The following is a 14,170-nucleotide window of genomic DNA, read 5'->3' on the forward strand; positions in this document are numbered from 1 at the left end:
TCAGCAGTACACAGACCAATAGATGAGATTGAAGAATATAAAGGCCCCTGGGAAGATCATGCGAGAGTAGGCATCAATGGCGTGAGTGTTTTGGATGATACGGAAGCCTCTGAGGGTCTTCTTTTTGGCTGCTGTGGCCTCATTCGCCAAAGACAGGCACACCACCATGTGTTTATCCTCGGAGGAGACGGGAGGCTGGGTATATCCAGCCAGGCCATTGGCATCAGACTTACTGTACGCGTCATCGAGCAACATAGTCCTTGTGTGAGATATGTCACATGTGCAGGGTAAAGGCTAAAATGGATAAACACAAACACTTCATTACCATTTAGAAAACTTGTATCCTGGCTGCAGGGTGCAAGATACGGCTTATTTAATTTAGGCTTGAATAAAACAAACAGGTAGTCCACCTAATATTACCTAAAGGTACATGTAACTTTCATTAAGAGGAAAGTACTGTAAGACAAACTTTGAATATCAGCTTCATAAACTCCTGAAAACCAAAAAAAGAGATTTGAAATCTGAAATGATACAGGCCTTGCTATAGTCTGATGGGTTGCTTGGCAGTTGTGAGGACATTGCTATATGGATATTTGTCTCTTGAGCCCTTATGTATACAGTAACTCTTTCTCATGGGAAGTAATGTATTTTCAACATTTAAAAGGGAAAGGCATGTGATTTTATAGCCATCCAAATCCAGGATGTCAGTGTTTTTCTCCTCCCACCCGGGTGAGATATGGTCAAATGACTGTAGTTGAACTTACAAAAAATGATCAGTAACATTTTATTTTGATAGTCCCTTTCGAACATTCTACACTCGTTAGTAGACATGTAGCTGCAAAGTTACTTATAGTCAACAGAATGCATTAAAGGGACCATCAAAATAAAGTGAAACCAAAGGATTTTTTTTTTTTTTATCACTGCTAAGCTCCATATGGTAACTATAACCACAACTCTGTCCCCGCCACTGACAGAATTTTCCGGCAATACATATTTTCATTGTTATACAGTAGGGATAACATCTTACGCATCTTCTGAAAGAGTACTGAGACTCCGGATCCAAACACACGTGAAGAGGAAGCAGAAGCGAGCGATAAAAGTATTGCTCATGCACATATGTCTTTGACAAAAACATGATTTTTGCTCAAAATGTTGCTTTTTTATGAAACTTACCCACATTCAAGTGTTGATTTAAAAGGAATGCATGAAGATAGAGTAAAAGAGTTGTTTTTTTAAAGCAGAGGATCTGTTCTTTTTTATATTGCATGTTTAGATATTCATACAACAAAATATTCTGGGGGCCATGCAATTTTTGTGAAAATGATCAAAGAAACGTTTTTTTATGCTGGCGGGAAGAGAGTTTAAAATAGACATGTTTACAGAAACTGTTTACAAAAATTATATGTCACCACTCAGATACAGCGAATAAGCAGAAAAAGAAGAAAGATAACTAAATCATGTAAAGTTCTAAATGATAAACTTCCATTATTATGGCAGAAACAGGTGTAAAATTTGAAAATATGTATACATTTATATCAATTAGGGCTTGGCTGACTAATCATTTTACTAGTCCAAGTAGCCAGGTCAAGTGTTACCGTATAAATAAGAGGTTGTGTTAACTTCTTTCTGATCATTTCCACATCTGTAAACCGGCATCCACTTTGGAGAGATAAAACCATTGTGCACCGATTTTCCTATTAATAAATGTGAATGTTGTAAATCTTGGGGGTTACCAACAATATGTTTTGTCAAGCCAACATAATAAAGATGACAAAAAAAGGTTAATAATAAAGGAAAGTAATAGAGGAGATTAAATAAAATTAATTGAAAATCATTTGTGTATTTACCTTCTCTCTTAACTTGCGATCCTTCCCATCATGCACTGTGGTCAAGTAGTTTACAGCAGCATACTCGAGTACCGATAAAAAGACGAAGACGAAGCTGACCCACAGGTAAATGTCCACGGCTTTGATGTAGGAGACTCTGGGCATGGAGGCGTTCACTCCAGTGATGATGGTGGACATGGTGAGCACCGTCGTAATGCCTACAGGAAATCACTGTCAAATTCTCCCACAAATAGTGTGTCTCTATTTCATCTCCACACCAACTACCCATCTTGCATTTTAATTATGTCTTTTCCTTTCTTTCTTCTGCACTGTGGCATGTTTTATTGCAGAGGCAACTGATTTTAAGGGATAGTTCACCCAAACATTACATTTCTGTCATTAATTATTCACCCTCATGTCGTTCCAAACCCGTAAGACCTTCGTTAATCTTCGGAACACAAACTAAGATATTTTTGATGAAATCCGAGAGCTTTCTGTCCCTCCATAGACTGCAACGTTATTATCAATTTCAAGGCCCAGAAAGGTAGTAAAGACATCGTTAAAATAGTCCATGTGACTACAGTGGCTCAATCTTAATGTTATGAAGTGACGAGAATACTTTTTGTGCGCAAAACCCCCCCCACAAATAATGACTTTATTCAGCACTCTCTTCTCTTCCACATCAGTCTCCTACACTGGTCACGTAGTGTAAACTAGTTCTACATCACAACTTATTATTGTCCGGCTCCTGAGTCAGCATCACACACGTGTCTTGTGTTTCATGTTTCATATCTTAATTGTGTTTCAAAGATGAACGAAGGTCTTATGGGTTTTGAAACAACATGAGGGTGAGTAATTAATGACATACATTTTATGTTTGGGTGAACTAACCCTTTAACATGCAATGGCTGTAACAGTTGCAATGTCAGACTGTTGCAGTTCATTTCATTTGTATTTCTGAAACTTTGTATTTGTCCACTGTCAATACTTTAATGAGCACACATTAAAAGTTCAACATCATCTGCATGAATCTCAGAAAGCAGTCATTGATTGATTTACTGAGATCTCATGCTTCATAGTTTTCAACCTTGATTCAAATACAGACCAAATAATAAACACTCTTTGCTATAGGGCTGGGTAAAAAATATCAATTTCTCGATTTTAATCGATTCTCGTTTTTACGAACCGATATCGATTCTTAAATCCCAAGAATTGATTAGTCATCCTGTTTTCAGTTGATGAATGAATGGAACATTGTAGCGCATCCCATCCAATAAATCGAAATAATCTTTGTGCTTTGTTACTATTGATATGAAACAAAGTCTCAGATTTCAAATTACGTCCATTTTATTACGGAATTCAAAAACATAAATACCGTTCTGGCGCTGTGGCGTGAGATCGCTCAAGAGAAGCACATGATCTTCTCTTCCGCCTTGTTAATACCAGTTACAGCGCAAAATAAACATGAATGAGCATCTGAAAGTGTGTTAAAAGATCGAGTACAACTTATCGAAATCCGTATCATGTGACATGGAATTGCTCAATCAGTGTTTCAACCGTGGAAAGACGTCAGTAAAACAGCTTGTCATGTAACGTCACATTTACCTCAGAAAAAAACAGATCCAGCGACCATAAACTCATCCAGAAAAATTAACACTAGAGAGGAGCATTTTGCTAAATATATGCACCATATTACATATTCATTATAATTTTTAGTGTTCTTCAATTTTTAATGCATGTTTGAATAAATCTGTCAGGTTTTTATGACAATGTTATATTTCATATAACTTTATTATTATAAAATAAATAAAAGTGTAATTTAAGTGTTTGTATACAAATCAGTTAATTTTTACCTTCAATATTATAGAAGGCTAATGAAGCCTATAGGCTACATCTGACTCCCATAGTTTACAACATTAGTTAAGAGATTTGTTTTCCTTGAGAAAATTTGCCATGTATTGTACCTGATATCCAAAATAATCAATATTGAATCGAATTGAATTGCAAGCTTATGAATCGAAATCGAATCGTGAAATTTGTGTCAATACTCAGCCTTTGCACACCAGGATGGTTGGAGAAACAAGTAAACCCAGTCCCCTTCAAATCTACGCATGTAGTTAGCATTGTTATATTTGGCTGTCCAAAATAATGGATAGGCTATTCTTGAATGTAACACAATATTCTAAGATTATAAATGAGAATATTTGTATCTAGAACTGTCAGATGCAATGTTAATCAACAAAAACTGTTTACAACCCCACTGGTTTCACCTAATGAGACCCTGGCAGGAACGGCTCGTCGGTCGATCCAGAAGGACACCCATGACAGCATGACCATCAGAGTGGCGGGAAAGTACGTCTGAAGCAGGAAGAAGAAGATGTGACGACGCAGAGTGAAGTTGATGTACAGACGATTGTACCAACCTGCAGGAGAAATGAAATTAGAATAAAATGAAAAGAAAAAGAAAAGAATTCTGATTCTGACGACTGAGCAAGGACGGACTTAATTCTTAAAGAGATAGTTCACACAAAAATCTATCTATCTATCTATCTATCTATCTATCTATCTATCTATCTATCTATCTATCTATCTATCTATCTATCTATCTATCTATCTATCTATCTATCTATCTATCTATCTATCTATCTATCTATCTATCTATCTATCTAGGATTATCTGATGTGTGTGTGTGTGTGTGTGTGTGTGTGTGTGTGTGTGTGTGTGTGTGAGAGAGAGAGGGAGAGGTAGATTTTTTTTGTATAGAAAATTGTACTTTTGCATATTATACTGTAAAAACACAATTATTGTTGATTTTAGTTGATCATAGTTGATCATAACTAGAGAGGAAATGATGGGATGAGTCACTTCAATTATGAGCCTACATTCGAACAAACTTGAGCGTGCAAAAGACGCGATATGTGAACGGCCTCTGGCGAGCTAGCTTATATCAAGCCACAAGCTACTGGTAGCACGTGAGCTCCGCTTAGTAGGCTACAACTCGATACTTTTTTGCTACTTTGTAATAACTTTCTGCGGCCAGCGTTTCTGGAAATGAACGAGGGTAAACACTTTTTAAGACCTGACTAAATTAAATTTAAGACCTAGGATGAAAATCTGGCCGTTTTTAAGACTTTTTAAGGCCTTAAATTTAAAGTTCAGAATTTTAGACTTTTTAAGACTTTATAAGACCCCGCGGAAACCCTGTTTAAAACCTGCAAGACTTTCGTTCAACTTCAGAACTCAAATGAAGATATTTTAAAATTAACCAGTGAGGTTCATTCTCATGTTACGCAGCACGTTCGAGCTTCTGCAAGAACCAATGAGGTTCATTCTAAACCTCTGTTAATCTAAATAAGGACTTTTGTACACATATGATCTGGTTTGTAATTAGTGAAGCTGGTAATGCTGTTTGTGGAGTGGTTTAATGATGTTGGAGTCTGACATCAAATGTTTAGACGTCAACCCAATTTAAATTTTCAACCAAAATTTGACGTCTGAGCGATGTTGGAGTCCACGTCCAATAACATTTCTAGCTGAGGTGACCTCACATTGTGGCCATACTTGTTGACTGGGTAATAAGTATTTACGGATATAATATTTACAGTATTCTGTTTACAGCTCCAACTTAATCACAGCCATAATCGCATTATAAGTGTGTCCATAAAGTGCATGCAAAAAGAAGCCACTGATGACCGAATTAAAACTAAGAGCGACTGAAATGCAAGTCAGTATAAGGTTAAAACAACATTCAAATCAGATGAAACAGTTTTGACCTTTATTTGCATGCAACACAAATACAATTTGTCCAAGATGTCTGGGAAACTAATAAACCATAAGAGTGCAAAGCGACAGCACGTTATGCACTGGTAGACAACTGAAACTGAAACCGAACTGTGTAGTTTACTCTTCTAAAGATAAGCGTGTGCACCTGTGCTGCTGTAGAAGGCCAGTCTGGAGGTGGTGTGGAACTTCTGAATGAGGAACTGAGACAGAGAGATCTTGTCATCCGTGCTCAGAGATTCATCTCCACTCTTCCAGTAGAGCATCAGGTCTTCATCAGTGTAAGCATCTGGACACACAGCAGATGAACGAATGTTTGCAGAGACTCAAGGGGCCCTATTTTAACAAACTGAAACGCAAGTATCAAGCGCAAAACGCAAGTAACTTTGTGGGTGGATCTCGGGCGCTGTTGCTATTATACCGGCGGGATAAATGACTCTTGCTCCCGACGCAAATCTAAAATGTGTTGGTCTGATGTAGCTTCATTACTCATAGGTGTGGTTTGGGCGTAACGTGAAATAAACCAATCAGAGCCTCATCTCACATTCCCTTTAAGAGCAGGAGCGCTTGTTCCATGGCGGATTGCTATTATAACGGCGGATTTGCCAGGAGCGGTTCACAGCCGAGGAGACCGACGTTCTCGTCAGGGCCGTAAAACACAGAGAAGTGACATTGGGGATGGAGAAACACACCCAAATTAGCTTCGGTTAAACAGGCGTATGATAATTTGGCTAAATGTGTAAGCTAGATTTATGCCTATTTTTCCACATCTTCATGGACACAACAATGATTTCCCTCGTGTGGTAATATTTTTCCTTGTAATAATGTATGGTTTTGTAAAAATGGAAACTGCTGCTTCTGTGTAGATGAGAGTAGCAAAGTGTATGTGCGTTGTGCACACGCTACATTATGGCCAAGCATGCGCCCTTAAAATAGCCTCTGAATAACATGCGCAACACGCCACTGACTTTAGACTCGGTTTCTCCTGGTCAGTGGCAAAATTGTTTTCTGAAACTGCAAAATAGCACCAGGGAACGTTTGCGCCGGAACACGCCTCCTCTTTTCGCTGAACCGCCTCCGGGAGCGCAAGTTCATTCCCTAATTTACCGATGTGCGTCTGTGGAGGGAAAAGTCCGCTGTGCGCGGGTGCAAAATAGGAATGATACATGCATACAAAGTCAATTGCGCTGGGTGCAAGATAGGGCCCAAGATGTGATACTGGACATCAAAGTCAGGAGAAGTGGACATCACTCACAGCTCTCCAGCTCTAACGTGCAGGTCTGCGTGTCCAGCGGGAACCGACTGAAGTCCATATTACATGCTGAAGTTACAGTCACCCTGACACACCGAAAAAACACTTTCAAAACAGGATTGTGACAGCAGAATAAAAGCTACAGCTGCATAAGCATGCAGGACCAGGTGTCCAAGCATTTGTGTTGGTATACTGACCTGAGGCTGTAGAGCACGTGTCCATCGGGGTAGACCCTGATCATGATGTTCTCCGTGGTGGTGTCGTGGATGAAGGATCGTTTGGAATGGACAAAGAACACGTCAGGAACCCAGATTTTCTTCACCAATCGACCATCAAAAGTCATGCTTTTATTGGTTTTACTGGGAAAAGACAGTCGCTCGTCCTTCCAGTAGTGTCTCAGGTACAGGGTCATGGTGAAGTCCTGTATGAAAAGAACAACAGGGATTGACTTTTCAAGCTCATTGTGTGTTGTTTTGTTTGTTAACAATAATAAATGTGAACATACTTTCTCCTATCCCAGCTCAGCATGCAGAGTAAGCTTTAAGTAAGCCATTCTTGGGTTAATTTGGGCTCTGTCAAAACATTGTTATTTTTGTTTGATCACCCCTTTGAGAAACTATTCATATTTGATACATCAGGCTTTTATGGTCCATATAGTCATATCTCAGTGAGATCTTTGTAACAGTATAGCAACATTTTGACGTCCCAGATCCGGCTTATTGTTATGATATTGCTGGATCTCATGCTGCAGCAGCACAGGGTTTGTGATGTAGTACAACACACTTGTTAGACTCAAAAGACATCAGTGAATCAGTCTATTTCATGATAGTTATAAAACCATCAACAGGTAACCATCATCACCTGGTCTCGTTTCACTTTAGCTTTTTTTGCTGCTGCAAATGTGTTTAACAAACACACTGCCACAGTGGCCAATAAAGAAAAGTTAATAAGAGTTAAGAGCCCAACTAATGGAAACACTAATCACTGTTATGGTGACTTCAAATGAAACACATTAGAGTTAAGCCTCTGTTAATTCTCAATAAAAACTTTTTTAGACGTCTGACTAGGCCTGCCGAGATAATAACTGTTTTGTTTCAGACAAATGTCTGTTTCAGACATCCGCGATTATTGCGCTCTTTTATAGGCCTATCTACGGCACAAGGGGGAGTCATGGACCAAAAGAAATAGACAAGCACTAATTAAGTTTTCCAGCAATCTATTCAAAGTCATCTGAAGCCAATCCATAGCTTAATGTGAAGTCTATTTACATCATTAAATTAAAGTTCACGGAAACTCGTCTTCCCTCCTCTGCGGCTGTCAATCATTTTCCATTCAGTATTCAAACAGCGCGCGCGCCTCGTCCGGTCAAAAAGTGACAAAGTTCCCTATAGTCAACAGAATGTTCAAAAGAGACCATCAAAATAAAACGTTACTAAAAATGTGTGCAACGTGTTTACATGCATTTCCAAACTGCTTAAATCCTTGTGAAATATTACCATCTGTTGGCATTACTGAGGGATGCCAGTACTGTTACCAGTCTTCATCAAGCCGGATGGACTGCACATTCTGATTGGCTGATTTCTTGTGATGTCACTGGGTAAACCTCATGGATTATCCTCTACGTGACTCATTGCATATTATGTGAGATCAAATCCACGCTCACTCGTAATCGGCACTGATATGATAAATAAAAGCATATCTAGACACATTTCTGATGCTTTCAGATATCATTCATATATAATCTCTGCAGTCACCCTTATGACTACAAGCCCACTTCAACATGAATAACAATCACATTCTCATTACAGTAATGGGTAAAAATGATACATTATTTCAGCTTTAAAGTATTTATATATTACTTTCATAAATGCTGAGTTTATTATTTGCAAAGTAAACGCAAGAAAAAAATTTAATGGCTACATTTTATTTATGCAAAACAGTTTGTTTGTTTATTTATGTAATATGCCTTGCATAATAATGAATAATTCATAACAATCAATAGATCTTACCATATCTACTTCTGAGATGCTGTCCAAACTCTCTACCTGTACATCCACACCCACCGGCACTGCTGGACCTGAGAAGAAGAGAACAGTGCTAGTTTCAAAGGTTTTATAATGTGCATTTTGATATTTAAAGGATTATTAAAAATCAAGAACTATTTACACCCCCACGGCAATGAAACAAGAAATCCAAGGCACTCAAGTTATTAAAAAAGCATTTAATCATTTAAATAGTATTATAAAATTAAATGTCACTGACATGTTACGCTAGAAGAGTATTCATCAGGGTGTGGATCTCAGATAAAGCGACTATTTTAACAAAGAGATACTGTATATGATCTTGCTGAGTCAAATGTTTACCATATGTTAAGCCCTCATTTGATAGAGACATAACACGAAATAATGTAGCCTACCAATCAAAAAAACAAAAAAGCATTTAGTCTGTCTCCACCTAGTGTCAGCCTCTGACATCACGTCAACGAACCGTTGGCTGACTGTCTGTTGCATTAGACACACACAATTGAAAACACTTTAGGAGTTTTGAAGTGGCCATCTGGGAGACGTGTTTGTCATGTTCTTTAATGGTCTGCCTGAAAACAAAGCCGTGTACAATTGTGACAATGAGCAATTACCAACTAAACGCTGGATTTTCAAAAGCATGTGAAGTTCACGGCATATAATCTTTATGTCAGGGTGTGTGTATAATCCAAAAGATATGTGCATGACGCAAAATGAAGAATAAAGATACTTTTTAACAGCAAGCAACTTTATATCAGCGTTGGTTGCAGAAGAGATGAAACAGGATCTAAGTGCAGAATAAAACTCAAATCTTCACAAAACAGAATCTCCAGAACAGGAACAAGATCAGGAACAGAACAACCAACTGCAGTCGCGTTTTAGACCAAACATATGGTGAGTGAGTGCGACCTGGACGCAACAGTGAATGGTGAGATATTTTGCTAAATAAAATTATGCTGCCAGAAGAAGTGCGCGATAACTTTATTAATTCACGGCAGAACGTCTCTCTCAATGATTTATTCTCAATTATTTTCTTTATTCTCAATTATTTTCTTTATTTTACGAAAAACACAACATTTTGTTTTTATTATGAGTGTACACAAATAAAAGAAGACATTTAACAGTTTTGAATGATGTATAACACTTATATGTAAGATCAAAATCAGCAGAGTATTTTGAGTCGCGCCGGCGCGACCGCCGACCCCAGAGGCTTAAACTGTTTCTCACGCCTCGCTCTCCTTGTTGTGCCCTGTCTACATTCTGGTCAATAAAACACCATCACTGCTCATTCTGCATCTGGGTCCTCTCTGGCAGAGCCGTGACATTCATAGTATTGTATAGCTTTTGAGCTATCAAAAATACATGGAGGCAGGATTGCAGCGTGAGAACAACAACAGGTGGGTTTTTATTAAACTTCTGCGTCACAAAACGCGCATCTATAAACCCCCCAAACTCTCATGAACTCCTTCTTAAAGGGCCCGTGTAAATATGCAAGCGTGTCAGTGATGTGTGAATACTGTATGTCAGTAGATCAGTGATGTGTGAGCTTGTATCTGCCCCTACAGACAAAGAGCTCCATTACTCTGTAAACAATGGGTCAACATTGAGGAGCTCTGCAGTGTTTGTCAGCTGTAGACGACATCCAGCACACACAAAAACAAGAATTAAAGACAAAACCTAAGTTGAGTCAGAGCTTGCAATGCATTCGCCAATACGCATTATCATCGCCCTCCTGAGAAACCACTATATTTACAGGTTAAAACCCCCACAGGAATCCATGTTCAGGTTGTGAATTTGAACTGAATTGAATTGACTGCTGTGATAATGAAGACAGAGAAGCATTCTGAAGAAGTAAGAAGCAAAACTAATGTGTAAATTAGAAAAGCCTTGAGAGTCCCAGTGGGCGCCGCTGACTCAATTAACACAAAGAGTAACTTCCTAGAAGAGGTCATGCCTCAAATCTCTGCAGGAACAACGAGACTTGTATTAGATGTGTCCACTCTAGATGTTAGTAGCTGAGAACTTTTGCCAAATTATGTGATGGTGACCTAGATGTGACGTGGGAAAGGATTGTGTTGAATGTTTGCAGATGAGACCAAGAAAACCTTCACCATAATCCAATGCGACATGAAGGGTAGCACTGTCCAAACCAGTGGGGATTTCTTTAAGACTGCAAGGGAAGCTCGGCTTCCCCTATAATGTCAAAAAATGAATGGTCAAATATGTACTATTGTGTTAACATTTTATTGACTAAAAATGCGTTAGAAAACGTTCATCTCAAAGACGAGTTCGTTCAGAATCAGTTACAGGTCGGCTGACTCGATTTCCTTCTCATACATTCCCGTAGCGTCGCAGTGCACTTCCCTGTTGAAGCCCAGCGTCCACTGACTTCAGTGGGGCTTCTTTGAACAGTTTTTTTCAGTGCTTCGAAACTAGACGGTCATTGGATAAATGCTGTGATTATGTCCCGCCCGTGGGTGGTGAATGGGGAGTGGGCTGGCCTGGACTCCGGGCTTCTGCGTGATGACTGGAGGGTCTGTCGAAAGGCTGCGTCTCCTTTTGATTGACAGCGATTTCATACAATAAAATTGTATGCATACTTGTCGAAATTGCTAGCCGTTTTTCATACAATAAAAAGTCGCTGATGCTGAAGCTGTTCGAGCTCAGTCCCATCGCGGATTTTTCAACTGTAGTCGAAAAACAAACTGCTGCATTGGTATTGCTCCTATTTCTTGGTAGGAGCCTGTTGAATAGCACTGAAACTTCGCATGGTCCCGTGATTGATTACTTTTTAAAATGGTGTCAGGAATCTTTTTTATCCTTAAACGTTTTAAAGACAAAGGACATGTGTATTGATTTAAGACGTGCTCAGCCTTCCCCTGACACCACAGTGATTGATGGTCAGACAGTCGAATCGGTAGAGTCTTATAAGTACTTAGGCACTTTCCTCGATAACAAGCTGACATTTAAGAAAAATACTGACTCAATCCATAAGAAAAGCCAGCAGCGTCTTTTTTGTCTTAGAAAACTATCTAAATTCCAGGTTGACTCTACTTTGATGACTTTGTTTTATCGTTCTTTTATTGAGTCTATTATTACGTTCTCCTTTGTTTGTTGGTTTCAATCCTTGAGGGTAAAAGAGAGGAACTTACTGAACAAGGTTGTTAGTGTTAGTAGTAAAATTATTGGGCTTCCACAAGAAACTTTACAGGATCTTTACGAAAAACAGCTGTTTAAGAAAGCAAACTCCATCTTGACTGACTGTTCTCATCCTTTATATCTACAGTTTCAGTTTCTACCATCTGGTTCATTGCTCAGACTCCCATTTGCTAAAACAAACAGATTTAAACACTCCTTTGTTCCGTCTGCTGTCTCTCTTCTAAATGCCAGGAGGGTAAGGTAGCTTACACATTATTGTATTTGATCAGAATATGCATTATGTTTATTTTTATTATACTATGTGTATTTGTGTTTGTAAGTTTGTGTGCTCCTATGCTGTGAAACTAATTGCCCCATTGGGGGACAAATAAAGGTATTAAACTTGAACTTGAACTTGGTATTTGCTTGTCGAAATTGCTAGCCAATACATTTCACACAATTATACATTTATACCTTTATTATATTATCACTTATTATATTTTTTATATTATAAGTAGTAATAATTAAAAAATAATTATTAAAATAATTACAAATATATATTATTAGTAGTAGTAGTAGTAGTAGTATTTATACCTTTATTATATTATTACATTTATACAATTATATTTAACTCTGCTGGCCATTGAGAGGACACTGGTCAAGTCACTGGAAAAGACGGCTAGTTGGTACGACAGGGTCACAGAGCATTTTCTTGAAAAGGAACGTAGAATTTACGTATAAATAAATGGACAATTTTTATGATGTAGGCCGAAAATGAGCTTCCCCTGTTTGAAAGACCAGCAGCCGCCACTGGTCCAAACCTTATTACACATCATCCCTGGGTGTTTCCAGATCTTAAAATTCATTATTATGGCTTTAAAACTATGATAATCTAAGCAAAGACTTCCACTAGTACTTGAAATCAGTCATTTTATTCCGTATATGTCGTATGTGCTGGGAAACAATGTCACCAACAATGACATAATCTTCTGTAATGCATGTCCACTGTTGGACACTGTCAGAACACAAGTTTAAAGGTTTAAAAGAATCTAAAAGTGTTTTGTCTGTAAGTTCACAGAGTCAGTTGTGCCCTGGAAACACTTTTCCAAATTCCTAATGGTCTTAAAACATGCTTTGTTTTCTTTAAGCGATTTTGGGGCCAAATATGAGCCATGAGATGTCTCGTAACTTTCATCATGATTTTTTAAGTATAAAGAATTGATGATGATAAACAGACACAACAAGAGAACATATTTGACATTACTAGAAAGTTGTGGGGCATAAATATCATATAAATAATGAGAAAGATCTGCAGCACATGTCTGGAAGAATGAGGCAAAATATTCACATCTGCTATTCTGGCAAAGCATCGCTTTCAGAAGTATATAATGTGTGTAGATATCCTATTGTAGGGTCAAATGTAAAATGACAGTATTAATTGTATTAGCTCAAGTTCAGAAAATGTATAGGTAACACTTTACAATAAGGTTCATTAGTTAACATTAGTTAACTACCTTAGTTAACATGAACTAAGAATGAACAACACTTCTACAGCATTTAATAATCTTAGTTAATATTAATTTCAACATTTACTAATACATTATTAAAATCAAAGGTTGTTTAACCTATAAAAATATTTGTTAACAGTTAAAGCACTGTGAATTTACATGAACAAACAATGAACAGCTGGATTTTTATTAACTAACATTAACAAAAAATAATAAATAGTTGCATATGCATTGTTCATTGTTAGTTCATGTTAGTTAATACATTAATGTTAACTAATTAACCTTACTGTAAAGTGTTACCAATTTATATCATACAATAAAAATAAGGGGAAAAATATGCATAAAAAAGAAAGTCTACAATCAGAATGAATTGACAATCTATATGACTAAACTTTTCATTGATTTTTATGCCATACAGTAAGACACACACACACACACACACACACACACACAGATTTTACCTGCGAATGCTGGTCTCATAGTGAAGTCGTGATCATCAACACGCAGCAGATGGTCTGACTTCAGCGGATGTGTCTTGGTTTCATCCAACACCTTCTTGAAAAGTGGACTGCAAAAGAACATCTCGGGACTTCAACGCGAGCTCATAGAGAGACGCCTCAGAGAGCAACTACTCCACGATGAAGA

The 14,170-nt window shown here is 37.9% G+C and overlaps 1 protein-coding gene across 1 annotated transcript; it reads right to left on the reverse strand.

Annotated features, from left to right (window-relative positions):
• Positions 1-14,170, reverse strand: gabrr2b (gamma-aminobutyric acid type A receptor subunit rho2b; the record flags this gene model as incomplete). Its single annotated transcript, XM_081378860.1, has 8 exons — positions 13,987-14,170; positions 8,868-8,935; positions 7,056-7,279; positions 6,862-6,944; positions 5,755-5,895; positions 4,097-4,249; positions 1,848-2,044; positions 1-294 (listed from the first exon to the last, which is right to left on the reverse strand). The coding sequence occupies exons 1-8, from the start codon at positions 14,105-14,107 to the stop codon at positions 1-3; spliced, it is 1,281 nt and encodes a 426-aa protein (XP_081234986.1). The 5' UTR covers positions 14,108-14,170.

This window comes from Scardinius erythrophthalmus, assembly GCF_964197995.2.
Source record: "Scardinius erythrophthalmus genome assembly, chromosome: 11".
NCBI classification, from domain to species: domain Eukaryota; kingdom Metazoa; phylum Chordata; class Actinopteri; order Cypriniformes; family Leuciscidae; genus Scardinius; species Scardinius erythrophthalmus.